The following is a 23,597-nucleotide window of genomic DNA, read 5'->3' as shown; positions in this document are numbered from 1 at the left end:
TTTTTTTTTTTTTTTTCTTATTTTTTTTTTTTTTTTTTTTTTTTTTTGGTGGCAAGAAAATGATCCCGTTAAGGCAAATCTTACCGGCAGCAGGAACCACCTAAGGACAGGCAATTTTCAGTTGGCTTTTCAGAAGCCGGTTGCCATGACAAAGTGCACAATTTATTCCTCGGTCCCTTATCACAGCTACAAATCACAGACCATAAAAATTAACAAGGCTCTTTCCCTTTGCCTGATGATTTCGGAGTCCCTCATCCTTACCTGAGGTCTTTTGTTCCTCCAATTAAATGGAATGAATGTCAGTCACCTAGCAATTCAATTAATGCTGATTCAAAATTCTGGCCCAAACCAGAATCTACAATCACAACCTCCTAATCACAGCTCAGTCATGAGAATGAAAAGTAAGCAGGAAATTGCACTAATTACTCAATTAGACTAATACTGTATTTTAAAGCTAGGGCTTAAAGGGTCTGTCAGCCCTGACAAAGGACCATGGAGTTGTCCGCACCTTGTTTGCCTGAGGTCACCCGACTGACGACTGACGCTGCTGTTTTCAAGGGGCCATAATTTCTATCCATCCAAGATGGACAGACCCGAGCTGGGGAGTGGAAACATACAATGGGGAGACCGACCGCCAATGAGGGGCAGGTCGGGGTGGGCAGTGGGGGTGCATCAGTGGCCCTCAACACAGGACCGTCCGGCAGACAGGGCGTCCCGGTGAGGAGCCCTCATGCCCTGTGTGAAGGCATCGTTACAGGGCTGGTTCCAGGAAAACAGCCAGCGGGGAGGGACACTCAGGGAGTGTGAGGGTGGCTCTAACACACCTGAAAACCAAGCAATGATACAGGTGTCCCCCGTCGCCTCCCAATTCATGACAGACCAGTGGGCCCACAGCTAGGGGTGCTGAGAGGTGAGAAGCACCCACTCCCCAACCTTCCACACAACCCCACCCTGCCCCCCCGCCCGAGATGGCTGCTGCAAAGTCCATCTGGAGAATCTTCATGAAACCAAGATCACTGAGTGGAAAAGAACTGCCTGGGAAGAACATACCAGATGGGACTGAAGAATTTACAAAACAATGCAGGATAGGACCCAATACAAGCTGGGCCTTTTTTTTTTTTTTTTTTTTAAAGGGCCTAAAACATTAGACTTTTTTTTTTCCTGCTCAGTTTCAGAAACTTAAATATTCTGTAAACAACAGGGAGGACGCTAGAGCCTGTCATGCCTCTGGTTTTTGTAAAACTCCTTCCGAGCTGGATGCAGGCAAGTGCTGGCCCCGGGGCAGAGGGAAGAGGGCCTGTCACATGTGGGGGTCTTTCCTGTGCAGCAGTTTCTGAAAATGACCAACTTGGGAACTGCCCAGGGGTTCCAAAAGGAGAAAAAGTATTTATTTGACTAAGACAGACAAAGTCTTTACTTCCAGGGCTTGCCTTGCAGGTGGCTGCTGTTGAGCGAGCGGGGGTTCGGGGGGCCGGTGGGGACCCCGGCAGGCAGGCTCTGACCGCTGCGGGTGCCTGGAACCTTGGAGTCTCTTCCGGAGGCGTTAGCTTGGCTCAGGCGGCCTGAGGGAGTGAGAAGGCAGGGGCAGAGCTGCAAGAATGACTCTGGGCACGATCTGCCAAGTACACTTTCAAGTTAATGAAGTCTTAGGGTACAACCACTTTTAAGCTAATGAAGTCCTATTCAGGGTCTACTTTAGGCTAAAACCTACTTGAGATCAGCCTGAAGGTGGGGAAGGGGCAGGGAGGAAAGGAAGCCCAGAGAGCTTTTGCTTTTTTTTTTTTTTTTTTTTCCCCTTCCTCTCTGTTATCCCCAACCAGCCTAGCCTGGCCTTCATTCTTGGTAGAAATGGGTATAGGAGGGATTAGGGGAAAGAGAAGAGAAAGTAGTGTGCTCAAGGGAAGGCTAGACGGGGTTTCAAAGTGCCCAGAAGCCACAGAGGGAAACAAGGCCCATCGGAGAGGGAATCCTAGTGCCTCAACTTAGCCCCTCCGCTCTGCCTGGAATACGTACGCTATCCGACTGATAAACCCTTTCTCTTTCTCTGTCTATATGCAATGTCTAATTCTTCCCACAACCTAGGATCACCACCACTTGTCCCACCCCTCCCCACACAGCACCCGCACATTCCCCATCCCCTACAAATATTTTAAGACTGAATATAAGAGATCAAACTTTTCGTACAAGGAGGTGATGTTCAAAGCTGCAAATCTCAAAGGTCTACGGAAAACATGATCTCTAAAGGTCAAAATATCTTACTAGGATTGTCTGCAGGACCCTGCTCCTCTTCCAGGTAATATTCTATCTTTTTTAAGTCTTCTGGGGTAAATCTCCATTTATTCTCAGCTGGTAGGGGTGGCACTTTGGGGCTCGATCGTTTCCGGGCAGAGCCAGGAGGAAGGGCCTGCTGGCAAGACGCTGGCAGGGAACCCGTAATCAGTCCTTCTGGGAATTTCTGAGCTAAGACTTTTAGACCTGGGTGTGAAAGAGCATCAGAAAAAGCAGCGTTAACATGGTGAGGCGAGGGCCTGGGAAGGCAGCTGCCTGTCTCCTCATCTTTGGTCTTCCAGTCCGAGACACAAGGACGGGACATCTTAACTGCTTCACCATGAAGCAGATTACACCAGAAAATGTCCATGGTTAGGCGGGATTCTGAGAATTCCACCAGAAATCCTTTTGCTCCAGTCTTCAGCATTAAGGTTTTTCTCCCAGAGTCCTATAGCAACAGCAGTATTTCAGGAATTAAAAACATGTGCTGACGGAGCTAAAAGAAGTTTCACAGAACTCCTGACCCTTTGCAGCCAGCGTGGTTCTCTCTCCTAGAATTCGCAATTCTGAGCGTGCACAGGAAAAGGGTGATAGGGGAGGGGGTTGAAGGGTTTTGAGTCCAAATATCTGTGTTTTCAATCCCAAACAGGGTACAGCCCACTCACCTCCGGAAAGCATGAAGAGGTTCTCAAAGCCCCGCTCGCACATGGTGGTGGCTGCCTGGCTGGCCAGCCTCTCGTCATCGTCGTACAGAATGATGACCTTGCCGTGGGCATTTTTCTAAGAGTCACAGGAGTTAAGGTTCGCCCGCACTAGACTACCCAGAAACCCCCAAGGAACAAGGAATGGTCTAGGGTCACCTTCCTGAGTTCAGAGAGTGTTGAACAACCCCACTCTTTATTCTGCACATCAGTACTCTGTTTGTTTTTTTTTTTTCTTGTCATGGAAACCACATGAGCTCGTATTCTTTCTTTTTTTTTTTTTTTTTATAAACGAGTATCACCGTGGTCCAAGACAGCACTAGCTCCACACCCCACACCCTTTAGCTCTTTTATCCTCACGGCCCTGAAAGGTATGACAATCTCCATTCACAGGTGAGGAAATAGAAAACCTCTCTGTCCCATGGGTCCACTGCAGCCTTATTTATGCTAGTAAAAAAAAGGAGACCCACCTAAAAGCCCATTAGAGAGGAAGAGTTTAGTAAATCATAGTATAGTATATAGTAAGACGAGATAATGTGCTGCATCAAAAATGGAGTTTATAAAGAGCTTGGATTAGCCTGGAGAAATACACTGTACTATGAACTAAGGAAAAGTCAAAATACTAAATTATATCTCCAGTATGATTTTTCCTTTTTAAAGAATACAGAGAAGACAACTGGAAATAAAATATGCAAAAAACATAATCAGAGTTGTTCAGTTGTACGATTATCAATCTTTTTTATATTTTTCAGTGCTTAAATTATTTTCTATTTGTGTCATTTTTATGAGCAAAAAAATTAAGTAAAATTTTAAGAAAGAAAAAATTTTAAGACAGAAAGAAAAAAAATTTACCTCTGAAGTTTTAGTTGGGAAAGCTTTCTTGGGAGGGAAAAAAGGTCTTAGGACTCTCAACAGATCACAGACTTTAACCTAATGTTTTTTGGCCCACTGCGGGATGGCTTGGAAGCATCTGCCAGGCTGGTCAGGGTACTCAGCAACAGCTAAGAATCCAAATTCTAAAATATGCTAAGTAAGCTAATTAATATCAAAGGTCCTTTACAGAGTTTTTTTTTTTCCCTAGGAGCATGATTCATGATAAGTTTGACTCTTACAGTCCTCAAACCACCCAACTCCTTAAAATGCAACAAAGGATACATATTCAAGAATGTCATTTGAATAAGGGTTCATTGTTCTAGACAGAGTTGCAATTGGGTAACTGTAAGCTGCAAAGAGAAGAAAAAGCTCAGGCAGTTTGTAGCTCTCTGTACAACTTGGCCCCAAATTCCCAGCTGGTTTAAAGTTTAAAAGCTCAAAGAAACATACTTGCAAAATCCTTGAGCCATAAACCTAAATACTTTTTTGAGAGAAGAGAAACAGGGCACTATGAACACATTAGGAAGCTTCATGTCACCTTTGAGGACATTTAGCTCTGGGCCCCAGAGCCATCTGGGAATGTCACCAGCCTCTCTCAAGAGCATTATGGCAGAGCCCAATTCCAGATTCCCATGATGGATCCTGCTAACAGAAAATCTCTTTAACTGCTGCCCCTGGGATGTGGCTACAGCCTGCCAGGACTCTAGAACAGGCTCTGTTCTTGGAGTGAGACGCTAGAACGCCTCCTCTCTCTCTTACCTCCAATAATGTGGCACTGCTGGTAAGAATCTCTGTCTCGCACATCTAGTAGCAGGAAGGGGCAGTCGGGGTAAGGTTTGTCTTTGGTGGTGGGCTCTGCTTTCTTCACTAGCCCTTTGTCTAGATCCAGTTCCCCAACACCACTGATAACGCTGCAAGTGAAAAGAAGGTCGGCAGAAACTAGTCAGGGGTGAGTGCCTTCAAGGTCAAATGCATTTCTTCAGAAGAGTCAGAGACTGCTCAGTGTCTTTTCAAAGGGTACTTCAAAGAAAAAGGAAAATGGAAATGGTGTCTCAGTTCTGCCTCTGAATGCATGGCCATATGGATTCCTATTCTAGCATCCTGGGCCCCAAGGAAGGGACCCAGGCGTCCATCCATACTCACCTTCAGAGAATGCATGTTAGGTCATTAGCAAGGCTGAGGGGGCAGAAACCATTGGGCACATGCCACCTCCAGCAACAAGGACAGCATTCAGAGAAAGAAAGAGGCCAACAGTTAATCTAATGGAATTGTGAGGAGTGTAAGAAATCAGAACAAAATGGGAAAGAATAAGGTTGGTAGGACAGGAAAAAGGAAGGCTTTCTATGTACTTAGATGCACTAGAAACCAACATCGTGGGGTGCCTGGGTGGCTCAGACATTAAGCATCTGCCTCCGGCTCAGGTCATGATCCCAGAGTCTTGGGATAGAGCTCCGCATTGGGCTCCCTGCTCAGCGGGAAGCCTGCTTCTCCCTCTTTTACTCCCCCTGCTTGTGTTCCTTTTCTCACTGTGTCAAATAAATAAATAAAATCTTAAAAACAAAACAAAACAACCCAACATCATTTTAATGTTTCTTATCTATTTATACAACGACTTATCCGATAGGTATTTTGACCATTAATGTCTTCAAAAGTTATCTGTACTTACTCCTAGTTTATAGGTGACAGTGTTGAGGCTAAAGAGGCTTTTAGATTTGGTGACATTCATATAATGAGACAGAGGAAACACTCGGATTAAATGAATGAGCTCGCCATTGACAGTTAATGTTTCTAAGGTCATAAAACTGGTTGCCATATTAAGATTACAGACAAAATGTGGTAAAAAAATGAATCAAAGGCTTAAGAGGAGTGGGTGTTACGAACAAAAGGGCAAGGAGTGAAATGCCTGTATTGAAGTAAGAGAACGCCCTTCCCAGGCAAGTCTGACAACGGGTCCCCTGATGGCTCCTCTCCCCGCACGGGAAAATCAAATTCTGCACTTAGACCTGTTCATGCTGAAACTAGATGCCAGCAAGGGCCCATTTTGTCGCACCGAAGAAGAAGAAAATCTATTCCCTATGAAGCTGCACCCTCAGTGGAAGTCTTGTTGGTCCACACTGCTAATTACAATTTTAGAGTTTTTGTGTGAAATAGTTATAAAAAAAATAATAGCAGTACTGGGGCACCTGGGTGGCTCAGTCGGTTAAGCATCTGCCTTTGGCTGCGTTCAAGATCCCAGGGTCCTGGGATGGAGCCCCGCATGGGGCTCCCTGCTAAATGGGGAGTCTTCTTCCCCGTCCCCTTCTGCCCCTCCCCCTCCACTTGTGCTCTCTCTCTCTCAAATAAATTAAATCTTAAAAAAATAATAGTGGTACTGATGATAGCAATTCATTCTCTAGCAGACCTAGTTTCTCTGGCACAACTGTTTTGCTTGTAGAAGGGATGGTCGTGTGCTGAAAATCAGCACCAACATATAATCAACACCTAATATCTATGAGAAAGTGTAGCATCGTAGTCTATGCAGCAAGGAAGACCAGTCCCGTGCCGTTGGAGAACTGACGCCAGAGGCTGCTTTCACACTCCTTTGCACCTGTGTAATATCAGAGCAGGGCGTATGGCACTCTATTTTTCCTCTGATTCCAGACAGGGTAATTATAAGCTGTGGCAGACAGAAAAGGGGGCGGGAGTGGGAATCAGAAGATAGTAGTTGTAAAGCTAAGTCCTAACAGCAAACCTGCATCGAGGAAGGGTGAGAAGGGTGGAATTAGGGAGTAGAAATGAATGCTCTCCTAGCAATATACTCTCATCCTCACTAAGATGCTGTGAAAAGATTCAGGCGGTGGCATTTATACCAAGAGAAAATTAGAAGGGCTGCGGTGAAAATGCAGGACTTGACTACTGCCAGTCTGTTTCTACGGCGACTAAATCACTGAAACTGTTACCCAGATGAGTATGAAGTCAAATGCAGGGAAAACCCTGGACCCGATGAGCGATAAGCATACCTCTGCAGAGTCGAGCGGTTGGAGTCCCCTGCTCCCGTGCTGCTTAGGACCTGCATGGGGCTTGGCGACGGCTCCCCTGGGCTCCCCTTCCCGTTGGTCCTGGCACCGATTTCCCTGTCATCGGGCTCTGAAGTCGTCGAGGACTCATGGTCTAAGATTTGCAAAGGGATAAATAAGTAAAGTTGACCTCCGAGTGTATTCACGTGTGCGGCAGTCCCCTTGAAATTCCATCACGGTTTTAAAACTGTCCCGGAAGTTCTAACATCTAGGACCCCAGGAGTCCCTGAGACCTGTTCAGGGGCACCTGCGAGGTCTCTCCTACTGTGTTGATATTTGCACGAATGGTGCCAAAGTGATGGGGGCTACAACCATGAGCACCTGAGCCACAATCAGGGCAGAGGCACCGAGTTTTATTAGTGACCGTCATATTTGTTCACCATCATGGATGCGCTCGGTTCATAAATAGGACAGTCACGTTGGGAAAAAGTCCCCAGTGGAGCCATAATCATGATTCTATTAAATCTCATCTTTAAGTATACACCTTTTGAATATTCCGTGGGATGAAATGGGGAGTCCGCATATAGCAAGTCAGCTCCAAACCAAGATGCACCATGGTTGTCTCGAGGGAAAGTATTAGTGTGATAAGTGCTGCTTTTGCCCTGAACACCATTTTTACTTGGAAGGAAAACTGACAGAAAAATTATAGTTACTTAGACTCGTGCACGTGGCAGACATTTTCTCAAAAATGATCTCAGCGGATTGTCATTACAAGGAAAACAACTGATGGTATCTGTTGTGATGATTCAATTTTGAAAAAAAAATCAGAATTTTGGAAACCCTGTTTGTGCCATCAGGAGCTTGACTGCCTCCCTGTACTTAATGACTTTTCTGATAAGATAGGTGGTGGGTTTAATAAATATGATTTTTTTGGATATTGTAATGAATGAAATTTGTCAATGTTTGTAAGATCTTCATAACTCGGTGAATCAATCTTTTCCAAATGACCAATGGATGATGTTATAAAATCATGCATGGGTAAGATTAATTCAAAGTACACGAAAGACCGATGGGTTTAATGGAATAGAGTATGAAACCCGCATTGATATGGTTTCAGGTTCCACATTACAACTAGGTTTTAGTATAGTATTGAAGATATGTATCCACAATTATCTGAAAGGGCTATTAAAAGATTCTCCCTTTTTCAATTACAGATCCATGTGAGGCTAGATCTTCTCCATGTACTTCAACCCAAACAGCATATTGCAATGGACTGAATGCAGAAGCCATGAGAATCAGCTGTCTACTATTCAATCAGACATCGAGATTTACAAAAAAATATAAAACGATATTATGCTCAGTAAACTTTTTTTTCGTTTTGGAAATACAACTATTTTGCATAAAAATGTTATTTATGTTTGCAATGGGTTCAGTATCACTATTTGTAAATGAAATAGTAAATAAATATTTTTAAGTTCTCAGTTAAAATTTTTAATATCCTAAATATTAGCAGATATAATGTCCATAAACCAAAATTCTTTGAGGTCCTCAATTTCAGAGTGTGGAGGGAGACTATACCAAAAAGTTTGAGAATTCGCTATTCTAACTGGTACAGTGAGAGAAGAAATAGAACTAAGAGGCCTAGTTATTGAAGAGAATATTAACATTTACTTTGCATATGATATATATATACCTAGAAACTTCAGAAGAATCCTATGAGCATAAGGGAAATAAGTATGTGGTTAAATTAAAAAAAAAAGAAATACTAAAAAACTCCTTTTTTTAATATACCAATTAGAAAGGAATATGATCAGCATCTCATTTACAGTAACAACTGCAAATATAAGATATCCTCTCCTCAAAGATAAAGCCTATTAAGACATGTAAAGGACATGTAAAAACTTACAACCTTTATAGGTCTTCTATAAATTTTACTTAAGAGACATTAAAGACAATCTGAATGAAGACAGTGATGGACCTTCACATTCCTGACTGGGTGACTAAAAGTGAAATGATATTCTTTCCAAACTTAATTTTTAGACATAAAACAATCCCAATGGGATTTCTGAAAAGCTTAAAGGGATTTTAAAGATGAGAGAGAAACAAAATTTATATATATATAATATTATATATATATAATATAATATATATAATATATATATATTATATATAAAATATATATATAATATATAATATATAATATATATATATTATATATATATCATATACACACACAGACACGCATACATACATATGGGTAATTTAGAGACTATGCCTTAGCAAATAGTAACATATATTGCAAAGATAAACGACCAAAAGAATGCTGAACCACAGACCAGAACAATGGAATATGAGAACACAGAAATAAAACCTAGAATATACATAAAAAGCTAATATATATGTTAAAGGTAACATCACAAATCAGTGGGTAAAGGGAGAACGACTGAGTAGATGATGGTGGGATATCGTGCTTACTAACTAGAAAAATCAAATTTAGAAAACCCCCTCGCATCATATTCCAAAATATTAACAAATAGATTGATGTAGGAAAACAAACAAACAACAAAGCTAACAGAAGAAAATACAGGTGAATCATTTATCTTGTTTTGGATTTTATGAGCCTAAGGCAATAAAAGAAAACACAACATGAAAGGCTAATAGATTTAATCTTGTAAAAATGCAACAAACCTCGTGTATGTCAAAAACCAACGTGAAAATTAAAAGGTGAGTAACAAATTAGGAAAAATATCTATGACCTAGATGCATGAGAAAAGGTTAATATACTTAATTTACAAAGTGTTTTTTAATTACCTAGTGCTTTAATTGAAAAAAGATCCTGTGCACAAGGTAAAAATGCAAACAAGATAAAACTATTAATAGGGAAAGGGAAGTCCCTTCCCACTGCAGACCCATAGGCCCTCAGGCTCCTCTCCCAAGGGAACTACATTCAGAGATTTATGTCTCCTTCCAGAAATAAAATAACCACGGACTTTAGCATCTATTTTATTTCTTCCCCTTTTTACATATCAGGAGAATGCCATTCATACTGCTCTACACTTTGGTTTTTTGTTTTGTTGTTTTATTTTTACTTAATGATATAGCTTGAAAACTGTTCCAAATCATTAAGTAAAGCTTTTTCTCATTCATCTTCAAGGCTGTACTGGTTTCCAATATTTAAAGATACCCTAATATACAGAGCTTCTACAAATCAGTAAAAGATGGACATACCACAAGAGGAAAAAAATGGGGAAGGACATGTAATGTTCTCAGAAGAAACAGGTATGACCAACAAATACATACGTACAACAAAGGTCTATTTCATGATCAGAGAGATTCAAAGGAAAATTATTAGATACCACTTTTCATCTACCAAACTGGCAAACTTTTGCAAAAATGATAATTATTCAGCAATGCCTAGGATGAAGAGAAACAGGTCTTCTCATTTATTTGTTGGGAATGCGAACAGGAAGAGCCATTCTGGAGATAATGTGGAATCAGCATCCAGCATCTGAAAACGGTTCTATCCTTCGACCACTGCACCCATTTATCTTCAGGGAACAATCAGAAGCACATGGACGCTTATGTATTTACATTACAGCATTGTTTTATAAAAGTGAGAAATCAGAAAAACTGTAATGTCCAATAGGAGAATAAATAAATAAATTATGGTATATCCCCAGGACAGGCATTATATGACAACATAATCTTCATAATTCAGGTTTTGAAGCCCATTTAATGACATAGGATAGTATGCATGATAAAACGTTAATTTGAAACAGCACAATTCACAAGTATGCCCAAAGAGAAGGGATTTGGCTGGGCAGTTAGATAGGGGTAAAATACAGCAAAATGTTAGCAGGAATTATTTAATTTTCTTTATATAGTTTTTTTTTGTTTGTTTTTTTGCTGTTTTCTAATTTTCTAGAAATACACTTTTAAGTCAGGAAAAAGACAATAAACATTACAAAAGGAGATTTTTTTTTTATTCCTTCAAAAATAGCCAATATGCATACAATCTGTTCTACAGGCATTCCTGAGTGAGTTATTATTCTGTGTAGAGCACTAGAAAAACACTAATATTACTCACACATTATGGTGTCCTACTTTATAAGAGCCTATTTTGCTGTGCAAATTCATCTCAGAAGAGAAAATTGCATGTGCCCATATGTTCCAGTGCTGCAATTGCAATGAATTAAAGGACCAAATCCAGGTACTTATATAACCAGGTTAAAATTGGGAGTACTTCTATGAGGAGACTCAATTATCTCTGTTACAAAGAGCCCTTATTTTTCTGCTGTGTGAGAGGCATCTGTCAGAGATAAATTCCTGTCTTTGTCAGATGCTCTTTATCCTCCCTAACAAAAACAGGGAGATGACAGTTAAGTCGCACAAAACCAGGGCTCGGACTTCCTGAGAAACTTGTCTTGAAATCAGAAGTCAGATTCCTGGCCTCCATCAACCTTCACAGAACACATTTCCCTTCAGTAAACAGCCGCACATTGACGGTTGAGTACCTCAGGATAAAATAAAGACCTTAACTCTGTGTATTCCTTTTCATTATAGTACAACTAAGAGGTTTTATTTCCACTCAGTGTTTCAGAAAGGAAACCTGGAGCTTCTAGAAGCCTATCTTCCTGGCCCTATCTCCAACCCAGCACCCATTCCACCCCCAATTCTTGGTCACCCCGCGGCCGCCAGGCTGGATGACTTGTCCCCCAAACTCGCTTGGAGCTTCTCATTCTCGCATGCCTTTCTTTGCTCAGGTTGCAAGAATCTCACCCTTAACTTGCACCCTGTTGAGATGCTACCCTCCTTTATGGCCCAGTTCAAAAGCTTTTTAAGAAAGCCTATCTCAGTTTTCTAACTGGAAAGTACCTTTCCTTCCTCAGAACTCCCATAGCAAAGACACTGATTGTTACGAGACACCTGCAAATCTGTGTATCCTGCGCCCATTCCTTACTGGCTGTGTCACCTTGAGCAAGTAATGTAACCTCTGAGGCTTGGGCTTCTCATCTCTCAAGTGTACCTTCTAGAGTTTTCGATAAGATTAAATAAGAAAACTTGAATGCAGTACTTAGCAATATATATTCAACAAATGATGGCTTCTCTCCAGTTCTTCATTATGAATTTCTGTCACATTTGTGATTTTGTGCTTCTGTTCCTGCTCTCCTCATCCAGCACACATACGTGTGTGCGTGTGCACTTGCGGCTACCAGCTCCATGTAAGCAGAGCGGGCATTGTTCATCTCTGTGGTCTCCTAGCACCTAATACTGTGACCTATGCATATAGAGAAGGCACTAAAAATATTTGTTGGAAAGTAATTAGTATATTAAACACATCAAAAACATTTAAAACTACAAATGTTAGAGCCAGAAAACCAGACGGCTTTTGAAAATAAATAAGAATTAACAATTGAAGCACCAGATAGCGTTTTCTCAGAGAGTAACAATCTAATTGCAAATAGATCCATCAAAGCCCCAGCTCTCTGTGAACACAACAGCGAAGGCAGACGGGGCAAGCACTTCGGTCAAATGGTCAATCACTTATCTACCCCACATCCTTGATTCCCATTACCTTCCAGCCTTAGAATCTCTTCAGTTGTCACTTCCAGTGTCTGATCAGATAGGGAAGCAACTTGGATGACCTGATAGAAGAAAGAATGAAATGTATAGATGCATGTATGTTTGTCTTTAAACAGAGGCAATTCTGTCTTTTATAAAAGATGAGGAAACATCAAACATCAAAGATCTCTGGGTTTAAGGAACTGTCAGTTTCCTCCATTGGAGACTAAATCTCAGGCCTCCTTATTTTGGGAGTGGTAATCATACCGCACACAAATGATGGTTCCAAAAAAAAAAAAGCTTCATTTAAAACATCATGTAATAAACTAAAAAGACCAAAAGGGCAATTGGGGACAAGAAACGTGAATAAATAATCATATATATTTTAGTCTCAACGTGCAGTACTTACAATGACAGAACTGAATCAACAACTCTACATGCAATGAGGAAATAAATGTAATTATAAACATATTCAGCACAACACTGTATACCTATACACAGTTTTTAAAGCACTTTTCACAGCTCAGCTCCTAAGACCCAAGATCCACCTTGAGGTACATCAATGAAACTCATGTTTGGGGGGCCCGAGAGACACTTTGTCCGTAATTTTCAAATGAAAGAAGAAAGTGACTTTCCCAAAGTAACAAATAGCCCATAGCAATCACCTGGTTTCACAGAGAAAAACATCCAAACAATCCAAAGACCACAATTCTAGATTCTAAATATTAAGTTAAAGGGTGCAAGGAAAACAAACAAACAAACCTAAGCCATAGTGTTATGACTGAAAGGCAGAATGTGCACTTTATAAAATTCTTACCAAAGAAGACTGTTCATACTACCCTTGAGTGAGCACACATACCACACATCAATCCTCCCGTAGGTGTAAAGAATCAGAAGGAACTCTTCTGCAAACATTACCTAGGGTGGCATTCGAAATACTCACATAAACCAGCGCAAATTAGAGTCTTTACTCCAAAGGATTTTAGTTAAACTTACCAGCTGGGCAAAAGTTGTAACTTTTAGTCTCTTGAAAAGCTCATCCTTTTTGTATCTATAATCTGAAAAGTAGGATAGGACAAATAATTTTCTAGGTATATTTTTCTTAGAGGTACTCATTCTTTCTACCCATCAAGTTAGTGTAATTTTCAAGTGATTTATTTGTTTTTACATATCCTATCTCATATAGGATCCTCACGGTATGGTCAAAATGAAGTGTGCCACACATTTTTATCACCTCTATATTCCCACCTTTGCTTTGGCTGGTTGGAAGCCTAAAGTCAATTTATAAGTCATCTTTTTGTGTCTGGTGACTTTACCCCTTGCATTTTTTTCTATCTGCTTACCATTTTCCCCTTTTACTTCTGCGGTCTTTCTTTCTTTTGACCACTGTTGTATTACATGCATTTTATAAGACATTTTAAATCCTCTTCCCAACAAAGAGGGTAGGGGGGAATAAACGCCTGCATTTTGCAAATGAGGACAGAGACCCAGAGAAGCTCTGTTGCCCCAGGTCAAACAGCTGGTAAGACATTCACACCCTATTATTCTAACTCTGCCCTGAAGGGAGAACGGTTCTGTTCCTGAGGTTACAAATTTGCTGGAGACACAGGACAACCTCCCCCCACCTCCGCCCCAATCACCACCGCCACTGCCACTGCGCTGGGCACAAAGTTAGGCCTGGTGCTGATAATCTTTTCTATCAGTTTCTCCGCAACTCCACTTCCGTAAAAATACACCTACTCAGTGTTCCAAGATGAAAAAGTTCCCGAGATCTGTCGTGCAGCAGTGTCACATTTAAAAATGGTGAAAAGGGGGGCATATGGGTGGCTCAGTGGGTTAAAGCCTCTGCCTTTGGCTCAGGTCATGATCCCAGAGTCCTGGGATCGAACCCCACATTGGGTTCTCTGCTTCATGGGGAGCCTGCTTCCTGCTCTCTCTCTGCCTGCCTCTCTGCCTACTTGTGATCTCTGTCTGCCAAATAAATAGATAAAATCTTTAAAAATATTATATAAATAAATTAAAAAAAATAAAAATGGTGAAGATGGTACATTTTATGTTAGGTGTTTTTTATTTTTTGTGTGTGTGTGTTTTCTTTTTAACCACAGTTAAAAAAAAATCATCCTCCTGAAACATCAGTATTTATTCAGCTCTATCTTGACAGTCCTGAGACATGACTCAAATGGGGGCAACTTTTACGCTTGTTTGTTAACAGTTCTTCATATCACATTGAAAGGTCTTAAAATTCAGCCAGTCTCACACGATCTAGTATCTGTCCCACAGAGGCATGTTAAAAGTTAGCTTCCTTAAAATTTCCTGAAGATAACTGCCAATTCTGAAGAGTTTTCAGCATGGAACTCCCACCCACCCTCAAGCTTCCCTTCATCTCTACATTTTTATATTGGCGTCATGATTCTTTAAGTACTTCCTCATTAAGTACTTCCGAATTACTCAAGGTTAGGTGGATAATCACTATGGCCTTCACAGGGTAGAAGTCGCATAAACTGAGACTCCTAGCAACAAAGGAAAGGATTAAAGGTATTTAAAATTATTTACCTGGTGTTACTAATCATTTCCATGAATTATCCAAAAACCAACAGAGAACGAATCCTTTGGAGGATGTTAGCTTGGTTGACCAAAACACCTTATGACTCAAGAGTCAGGAAATAATAATACTTTAAAAACTAGACTTCTGTCACTATATCAAGACTCTTTGTTACAATGAATTCAAGCTTCTCTGCCTCTGATGTCTCAAAGAGAGACAGGTCGCTAATAACTAACCATTACTTCTAGATAAGTTTCATAATAGCTTCTTCTGAATACAACAAGGTAACAAACCTAGATGCAAAGGAGCCTCTAAGACCCACGAGGACGCAGACCCAAGACTACCACCAACCTGCCCACCAAAAGTCATTTATGTCCATCACAGTGGCAATAAAATTAGCCAATCAAGAGAGTCAACAATTTTCAAGTAGCTTGCTCTATGGCATTTCTCCACTGATAAGTAGTTACATAGTTTGAAATACTTCTCCACTTCTTCACATTCCCAGTACAAAATGTACCCATCCAAATCCCCTTTGACAAAGTAGAAATGATCTCAAACGAAAAACAGGCTCTCGTCTATTCTGCTGACTGGCATATCGAGGATCCTCTCATAGGCACTCAGAATCCCGCTGTACATTTGAACCTTAACTCTACATACCTGGTTCTTGTTTAGAAGGACAGCCATCGTTAGGACTCTCTGACATTCTTACTCAGAGATAAAAGATCGACCTGGACGTTTTACTAGTAAGTTTTAAAGTTTATTAAAAAGGCTGACTTGGAAAGCTCTGTCAGTCTGGCCTTGCAAGGGCGAACAGAGCTTTAAGAATGGAGCTTCTGCTACCCTCACTTCTCCCAAACTCCAGGATGAAGACAATAAAATCCTAGTTTCAGATATGTTATCAAGTTTTGCTTCTCTGGTAAGCGCGGAGTCTCAGGCTGGCTCTCTCGAGTTACTGGAAGGACAGAGACCTGACTATCTAGGATGCTTCACACTGGGTTCAGCTACTGTCATCCAACCACCAGAAGCCAAGAATAGGCATTGTGAGCAGTCAATAGACACAGAGTGTCTATTTTCCTGAGACAGAGCAGAAAGAATATTCAGATTACAAAGGAATTCTGCGTTTTCAGGGTTCTGTTAAAACACGTTAGTAGCAAAGGGAAGTTGGGTTCACAGTGGAAGACAAATCAAAGGAAGTAAGAGAACAAGGTTTGTGATTTCACAGAAAGACATGGCATCTAAGGTAACCCGAGAAAAGTGAGGGGTCTAGGGTGTCACGAAACAAGGCAATATTCTCCTCCCTTGTGACCCAAAAGAACATCTACAGCAGAAAATGGGGAAAGAGAAGGAAAGAGCTTCCAAAATGTAGATCTCAAACCAGAATCTGAAGTAATTCTAGTCAGGGAATCAGCACAAAGTGTGTGAAACAAAGTGAGAGGAGCCTCTTGTCTTACTAAAAGGAAGCCCAAAACTTCTAAAGAGGGAAGCAAACACTTTCAAGGACTTTATCTAGAGGTATTTGGGTGTGGGGGAGTAGAGGGGGGGAAACAAGCTCCATTTAAAGTTTAGATATTAGAGAAACCGCATTGTGCTTTTTTTTTTTTTTTTTTAAAGATTTTATTTATTCATTTGACAGAGAGAAAGATCACAAGTCGGGACAGAGGCAGGCAGAGAGATAGGGGGAAGCAGGCTCCCCGCTGAGCAGAGAGCCCGATGTGGGGCTCGATCCCAGGATCCTGAGACCATGACCTGAGCCAAAGGCAGAGGCCCAACCCACTGAGCCACCCAGGCGCCCCCACATTGTGCTTTTAAGAAATGTTTTAAACAGGGTTCCACAATCTGGGTGGAATGGGACATTTTCAGAGGACAAATCTTGGTGTGGACATGAATGCTTACACTAAGCTATGAATGGATAGGAGGCAAAAGGGATCGCAGGCCCAACCAGAAGCAAGCCAGCTGAATTTTACCTGCTGTGGATGAACTAAGGATAACAACAATGAGGCATGGGTGAGCAATGAGATTTTTTTCCAAATAAGTTTAAAATGGTAAAATATGCTCTCTCTCTCTCTCTCTCTCCCTCTCTCTCTCTCTATATATACTTACGTAATGTAAAGTATAATAAAAGTACAAAATCTGATATAAATGATTGAAGAAGAAAAGGATGGTGTGACAATTACACAGGAAAAAACAAATGTCTGTAACAGCCCTTACAGCCAAACATGGCAACCAGCAGGGTCACAGCATAAAGCCGCCCCTAAGTCCCCACGCTATTGGCTGGGGTTTCTTAATACTGCAGCAATTCAAAAGAAGCAGAAACATTATCATTTAAATTAAAAGGCCTGTTATAAAAAGAGAAGTTCTGGTGAATTCTGGGTTTGTAATATTCCCTTCCCAAAGAATGTGTATTACCAGAGTGAAGTCCTGAACTGGGAACCATTAGAGGGCCTCTTGCCTCCCATTAGCTAACTACTCCCCTGGCACCAGGTTCCTCTACTGAGGAGATGGACAAATCCATCTTAGGAAACAGATGTTTCTACTTCTTGCATTCTGGCTTGGTGTATACACTTTGCATCCATTTTGGACACAAGTTGAAAAATTAAGATTTTGTGCAAGGGCGATGTACTCAGTGACTAGTAGCTTATCTTGAAAGCAGATTAGTTTGTAAAAAGGACGTGCATGAAATATGATTTTTAATTAAAGGAAAGCAGACTGCAATGAATTTAGAAGGCATGGCAGCACCACTTAAGACTAAGCTTGTTCCCTCTTGCCCCCCCCATGTCTTTCATGAATAACCGACTAATTTATATGCCAAAGGAGGCTATGAAAGGAGAGGTAGTATGCTTACTATCTCAGGCATAGAAAAAACGAAGAAGACAAGAAAGATCATGACCTTGAAAAAGGTCGTGGAGATTGCAGTCCAGTGAAACAAGAAGCTCGGACTCTCACTGCCTAACTAGAGAGCTCATTCTGCATTCTAACACTAACATCTCCTGTGGGACGTTAGTTGGGCAGAACTCAGCCCTCAGGTGACAACCTTAGCAGCTGGCTGGGACGGTACAAGGGTTTCCCACATCCTCCTTGGCACCTGCCAGGCTCGCCCACCTCCTATAGCTCTCTATGCCTGTCAGCTGTAGGATGGGGCTAAGGTTGTTAATAACCTACTTCTAGAACTTCAGGGCTCCATTATCCCAGAACATCGATAGTGTTACTCACTTTTTTTTATCTCTTCTAGCTTCTCTGTGTATTTAGTCATACTGTTACCTAGAAAGAGAATAAAACAGGCTTTTAGTAGAAGAAAATGAACGAACACTGCAAAAACAGAATGGAGTACAAGTATTCCCTTAACCTTCCTATCCTCTTCTTATGGAATCATAGTAGGTAAATTGGACCACATTAACAGTCTTTTGGATTATATAGCTTCGTTAAATGATCAGGAATCAAGGGGAAAGTATTGGTCACAGGTATTGAAAGGGTACACACTCAGTAAACACTAGGAAGTCCCAGGCCATACAAATGATCACTTTATATAATCTTTTTTTTTTTTTCCTTTTGAGTCAAGACTTTCCTCCTCCCTTTATTCTCCCATAATCTTTCTGTGGGAAAAATGTGCCAATAAGAAAGAAAGAAGCAAGGATCTCTCTGAATGTCTAAAATGTGCTGCTGTGGCTACCCAAGCAAGCCCTTGCCCTCTGCTTAGTCTTTGTGGTTTCCCTTGCTTTCCTGAACTTGGGTCTTCAACTTTTCTTGCTGATGTTGCAGCCTAAACTAGACCACACAGTCTGTGCCCTAGTATTCACCATGGATTTGATCTGCTAAGAAATAACAGCAGATTCCCACCATTGCGGAGAGCACTGAGCCCTCGTGTTCTATAGCCTGGTTCTACAATACTGGGGCTAGCCAAGGTGGTTTGGAGGGTTTCCATACACTAAAACTGGGCCAGGATCCTTTTGGTTTCCGAACGAACTAAAGGTCTAGTTCCCAAGCCAGGGGCTATTATTTTTTACTGGGCATGCTTCAATTTGATTCAACACAGCAAGCTCTGCCTGGCATTTGAAAGATACAGCAAAAAAGGGGAAAACTGTTTCAAAGTTTTCTCATTTTGAAAATTGTGCTAACTTTTAAGCTTTGGGAGGAGCTAGTCCGATTCAGTCCAACTTCAGATAAAAGAAATGCTTTCAATTAATGGCACGAATTGATGTTTTTTAAGGACTAGCCTAAGCTTTTCTTCATATTTTAGGTCAGAAGTAGAGAAAATTCTTGCTCTGAAACTCAAAATACATCTTCAAAACAAAACAAAAAACTTACATCATGTTATTTTATCTTTACTTATAAATTCATCAGAGAATAAAATTCCACTGAGTTAAAAACACTTGTTCTTTTTTTTTTTTTTTCCACCTGAAGACATACACTGTCCGGATCAGGATGAGACAGCAGGACACAGTGTAGCCCTAGAGCCAGATTGTGGCCTTCCAAAAGCTCAGAGAGACATGACGGCAGTCAGGGCTGCTGAAACGCCTGAGACTTCTCAGGAGAGACCCTGAAAATGGCTAAGAGATTCAAACAGCACCCCAGACCAACATAGCATCAAATATGATCTTTTCTAGGTTCTTCAGCTGGAAGTGACCCGAGATGTGACCAAATTTCTGGAGTGGGAGCAACAAATTCTTCCTCAACACACGCCCTTCTCCCTTTGCAACTTTGACCTCAAGTGGGAACCTACTGGTCAATACAATGGGGGAAGACATGGCAAATGTCTCATTCCTAAACTATTTTACGTAACAGCTTTTGGTCACGGGTGTTCCTGAGTCCCCTATATTTGTGTGTTGTTGACCCAGCAGTTAGCTTCTTTTGGCCTGGCAGCTTCAGGTGGTCTCGTCGGAAGGCTGAGGTACAGGGGCATCTGGATGGCTCGGATGGTTGAGTGTTTGCCTTCGGCTCCAGTCATGATCCCAGGGTCCGGGGATCAAACCCCATATTGGGGCTCCCTGCTCAGCGGGGAGCTGCTTCTCCCTCTCCAGTTCCCCCCTTGCTTGTGTTCCCTCTCTCACTGTCTCTCTGTTATAAATAAATAAGACCTTAAAAAAAAAAAAAAAAAAAGAGGAGGCTGAGGTACAAAAAGGATCACCGATTTGTCCAGTGACACAGCAAATGAGTAACTAAGCCGGGCTGAATGTTCCCAACCTCCTGATTTGTAATATGGCTCACAAGAACATACTGCTTCTCTCAGGTGTGCTGCTTTTAAAAAACACGATTTCACTGTGAGGTAAATATGTAGGAAGTGTGATTTCCCTAATAGTAGCAGGTGGGACCCATTTTACGCTCTGAACTCCCCGAGGCACACCACACATGGAAGACAATAGCCAGGCTTATTATATGGTCTTTATTATTAAAACATTGCATTTCCAGTATAGAGAGGTTTCCACCAACAGCCAACCAACACCAAGCCCATTTCTCAATCAATCAATCATCAGCATTTTCTGAGTATGTACCCAGCACTTCGTCTTTGTACCAGTGGGGCCTCACAACAACCCTGTGAGGTAGGCCGGCGGTCCTTCTGTTTCTCCCACTAAAGGAGAAGGCAGGCAAAAGCAGTCTTTTGCAGAGGTATACAAATATTTGGTAAAATTAAGAACAAATCTGAGAGGGTGACTGATAAGAAGGTCTTTTCATTATAGACATTCATTCTATCCAAGCAGTGGGGAAAAAGAGGAAATGGGGAATTTCTGCATTGTTTCAGGTGGAGAAAGACACTAGGATGCCTGCCATGAAAGATCCTTAAAAATGATTTTAGAAAGTATGAAATACAGTATTTCACCCCACTTCATAGAACACTTCTATCTTAACTATGCAGTTTATCTTACTGGATCTAATTGCATCTGAAAACAGGTTTTTGACTACCTTCTAAAAAGACTAGAAATGAATCAACTCTGTAATTGGCTTATTTATAAATGCAGCTTTGTTTCATACAAAAGGAGCATAAAAGACTATCAGCAAACCAGTTCTTTTCTTTTAACTGAAATTACACATTACTGCTAGATAAATTTTCTGAGACAAGACTTTGATTAAAAAAAAAAAATGTCAGTGGCTCCCCATTGCTTCCTGACTAAAGTTTAAACTCCTTGTTCTAGAGCTGAAAGCGCCAACGTCTTACCTGCCTCTTCAATCTTGCCTTAATTACTAAACTTGACAAACTCTCCGTTAGTCTTCTGTTCTCTAACATGTCATCTTGTCCATGTAATCATAATAGCTCACCCAGCTGGAAGTGACCTTTCCCTCCTCTGAACTTCTACAGACTCAGCTCACCACCCACAAGGAATTCATCATCCTACCGCCTCATTTGTGTGCAAGTCTTATCTACCTTCTGATAGTGAAAGCCAAAGATTATTTACACACACACACACACACACACACACACACAGAGGGAATCTTTATCTCCTCCATTGTCTAGCACAAAAGGTACTTGGAATTATTTGCTAAGTGAAATATACTATGAAGATCTACTATCTGAAGAATCCTTATAATGAATTATTTTATAACACAAATTATCAAACCCCCAATTTGGCTTGAGTTTTTGGACACTTGATTTTTTTTTTAAGCTATGCACACCTTGATCATTATCACGGTTTATGTTTTGTACCATCTATGTGACATCCATATTATTTCAAGACTTGGGTAACCTCGAAATGTATAAGGTGGCATTCAGCTTCTACCTAAGTTTATATTTTAAATTACAAAAAAGATACCTACACACACACACACACACACACACACACACACACCTCTTTCTCTCTCTCTATACACACACACACACACACACATACACATATGTATTTATATACATAAAAAAGTTTCGCGATTAGAATCAAGAGACAACCCACCTCCATCAACAGTGCTACGCAAGAGAGAGCACAGTCAATAAACGGAGTGACTCATTCGTTAGATTTTTTCCCTTCGTTTTCCTATAATTTAATAACATTATTTGCACTGAGCCAGTAAAGAAAGCAAGTGATTTTGAGCAGCAGCAATCTAAAGTGGGCAAGATTTATAAGGCATGAACCCAGTTGCTAAGAGACAACTCCATTGCTTTATTTTTCTTCAATATTTCCCTCCTCTACTGAGAAGTTCTTTGGCTCAGAAGGAGCAGAAAGCGTGAAAAGAAGCACAGTGGTCCTTTGTTAATCTCAGTAAGTTATATGAGTGTATAGTGCTTTCTGGTTTATAAAAGGCTTTCACATACATTTCTTCCTTTGACATAAGAAACAGAATTAAATACTAAATAAAAGTGAAGAGTACCTTGTCTGTAATGAGTTTGAGTGCTTAAGATCAAGGCTATTAGCAAATATTCAGGCAGAGTAGAGGCTAAAAAAGAAAAAAAAAAAGAAAATGACTAGTTTGTGTGGCGATAACAAGAGTAATATGTATTTTTAAAAAATTGAAAATAAGGCTAGAAGAGCACAGTGGAGAAAAATCTACAGAATTTTAGAAAACTGAAGACATTTGAAATTAGATTGGCTAGAGACTGAAATGAGAGGCTAGTGCAGGTGATGAAAGAGTGCAGGACACTGACAAAGGGAGAGCCCTGTGGTTTGGAAAGTGTCCCTTCATCAGCCTGTGGTGCTGTGGAACGGAAACCCAGAAACGGTGCTTGAGAATACACCAGAACCCTGTGGTGAAGACCGAACAAAATGCCGTCAGGGATTTCGTCAGAAGCATAATCCATTCATGGCACTGGCTGGCAAGGTTGGGGAGCCGGTAAGAGACACCCAGGCACCTATGGAACAAAAGAAATATTTGAAGTTCAAAATGATTCTGCTGTTTCTAGCGTGGCTATACAGCAGTGTTTGAGTTTATAGGAGAAGTAGAGTCAGAAGCATAGAAGTCAAAAATAATCTTTACCCAGGAAGAAGACAGCAGTCTTGGAAGAACTCAGGAGGTGATCTGGGCGAAGACTGGAGATACCATGCAATTCTTGATTCCTTGTGATTAACTCTGAATTGCTCACTGTTTGGTAAGAAAAGATTGAAGACCCGTCTGTTTTGCCTAGAAATGAGGAATGCTCACTCACACCTGGCCCTATTTCCACTGCTCTGACTGCAGAGCTTAAAAACGTACCATAGACAGGGGCTCCTTACTCTCACGGGGCTATAAGGTTATTCTTGTGCTCTCTTAACCAGGACTCCTCAACCTTTGCACCTGTCGGTACACATATAAATGATAATATTTGAACAAAATGCTGGTGTACATGCTGGGTGCCCTGGGCCCTGATGGCTACCCAGAGAGCTAATGGGACATGTATCATGGCACATAACCAATAGGCCATGGCACACCAAGCGGAAACTTTCTCTGAATACTCAAGGAGGTAAGTCATAGGAAAAATCATTAAAACCCTCCCCTGAAATTGACTTCAAAATCATGTCTAAGTTTGAAACAACAACAACAACAACAAAAATCGAACACTAGCATAGTCCCACACTGACTTTAAAATACCGAGTTTTAAGCAATGAAGTACAATTTGGACCTTCCAAAAGCTATTCTAAAACTAGTTTGGGAGACTTATGACTCCAGGAAGATGAGGTAGATGTACTTTACTCCTTCAGCTAAGTACAACAAAAATACTGGACAACCCACAAAATGGGAGAAGGTATTTGCAAATTATAT

At 41.0% G+C, this 23,597-nt stretch overlaps 1 protein-coding gene across 3 annotated transcripts in view; it reads right to left on the bottom strand.

Annotated features, from left to right (window-relative positions):
- Nucleotides 1-961: 961 nt before the first annotated feature.
- CEP41 (centrosomal protein 41) overlaps nucleotides 962-23,597 on the bottom strand; it is a 45,315-nt gene continuing 22,679 nt past the window's right edge. Inside the window, exons 1-10 of one of the 3 annotated variants that reach the window (XM_032869205.1) lie at nucleotides 22,233-22,636; nucleotides 18,153-18,200; nucleotides 13,397-13,458; nucleotides 12,414-12,483; nucleotides 6,842-6,992; nucleotides 4,602-4,753; nucleotides 4,125-4,192; nucleotides 2,934-3,048; nucleotides 2,260-2,475; nucleotides 962-1,562 (exon numbers count right to left, since the gene is read on the bottom strand). In XM_032869205.1, coding sequence (XP_032725096.1) covers nucleotides 1,414-1,562; nucleotides 2,260-2,475; nucleotides 2,934-3,048; nucleotides 4,125-4,192; nucleotides 4,602-4,753; nucleotides 6,842-6,992; nucleotides 12,414-12,483; nucleotides 13,397-13,458; nucleotides 18,153-18,192 — 1,023 coding nt within the window. In that variant the 5' untranslated portion in view covers nucleotides 18,193-18,200; nucleotides 22,233-22,636 and the 3' untranslated portion in view covers nucleotides 962-1,413. Of the gene's footprint in view, nucleotides 1,563-2,259; nucleotides 2,476-2,933; nucleotides 3,049-4,124; nucleotides 4,193-4,601; nucleotides 4,754-6,841; nucleotides 6,993-12,413; nucleotides 12,484-13,396; nucleotides 13,459-18,152; nucleotides 18,201-18,736; nucleotides 18,795-22,232; nucleotides 22,637-23,597 lie in introns of those variants that run through there. The other 2 variants (XM_032869197.1, XM_032869188.1) reach the window with 2 other exon arrangements.

Source organism: Lontra canadensis, unplaced genomic scaffold, assembly GCF_010015895.1.
Source record: "Lontra canadensis isolate GAN:19392208 unplaced genomic scaffold, GSC_riverotter_1.0 scaffold2, whole genome shotgun sequence".
Lineage (NCBI taxonomy): Eukaryota > Metazoa > Chordata > Mammalia > Carnivora > Mustelidae > Lontra > Lontra canadensis.
This window is presented reverse-complemented; position numbering and strand designations above follow the sequence as displayed.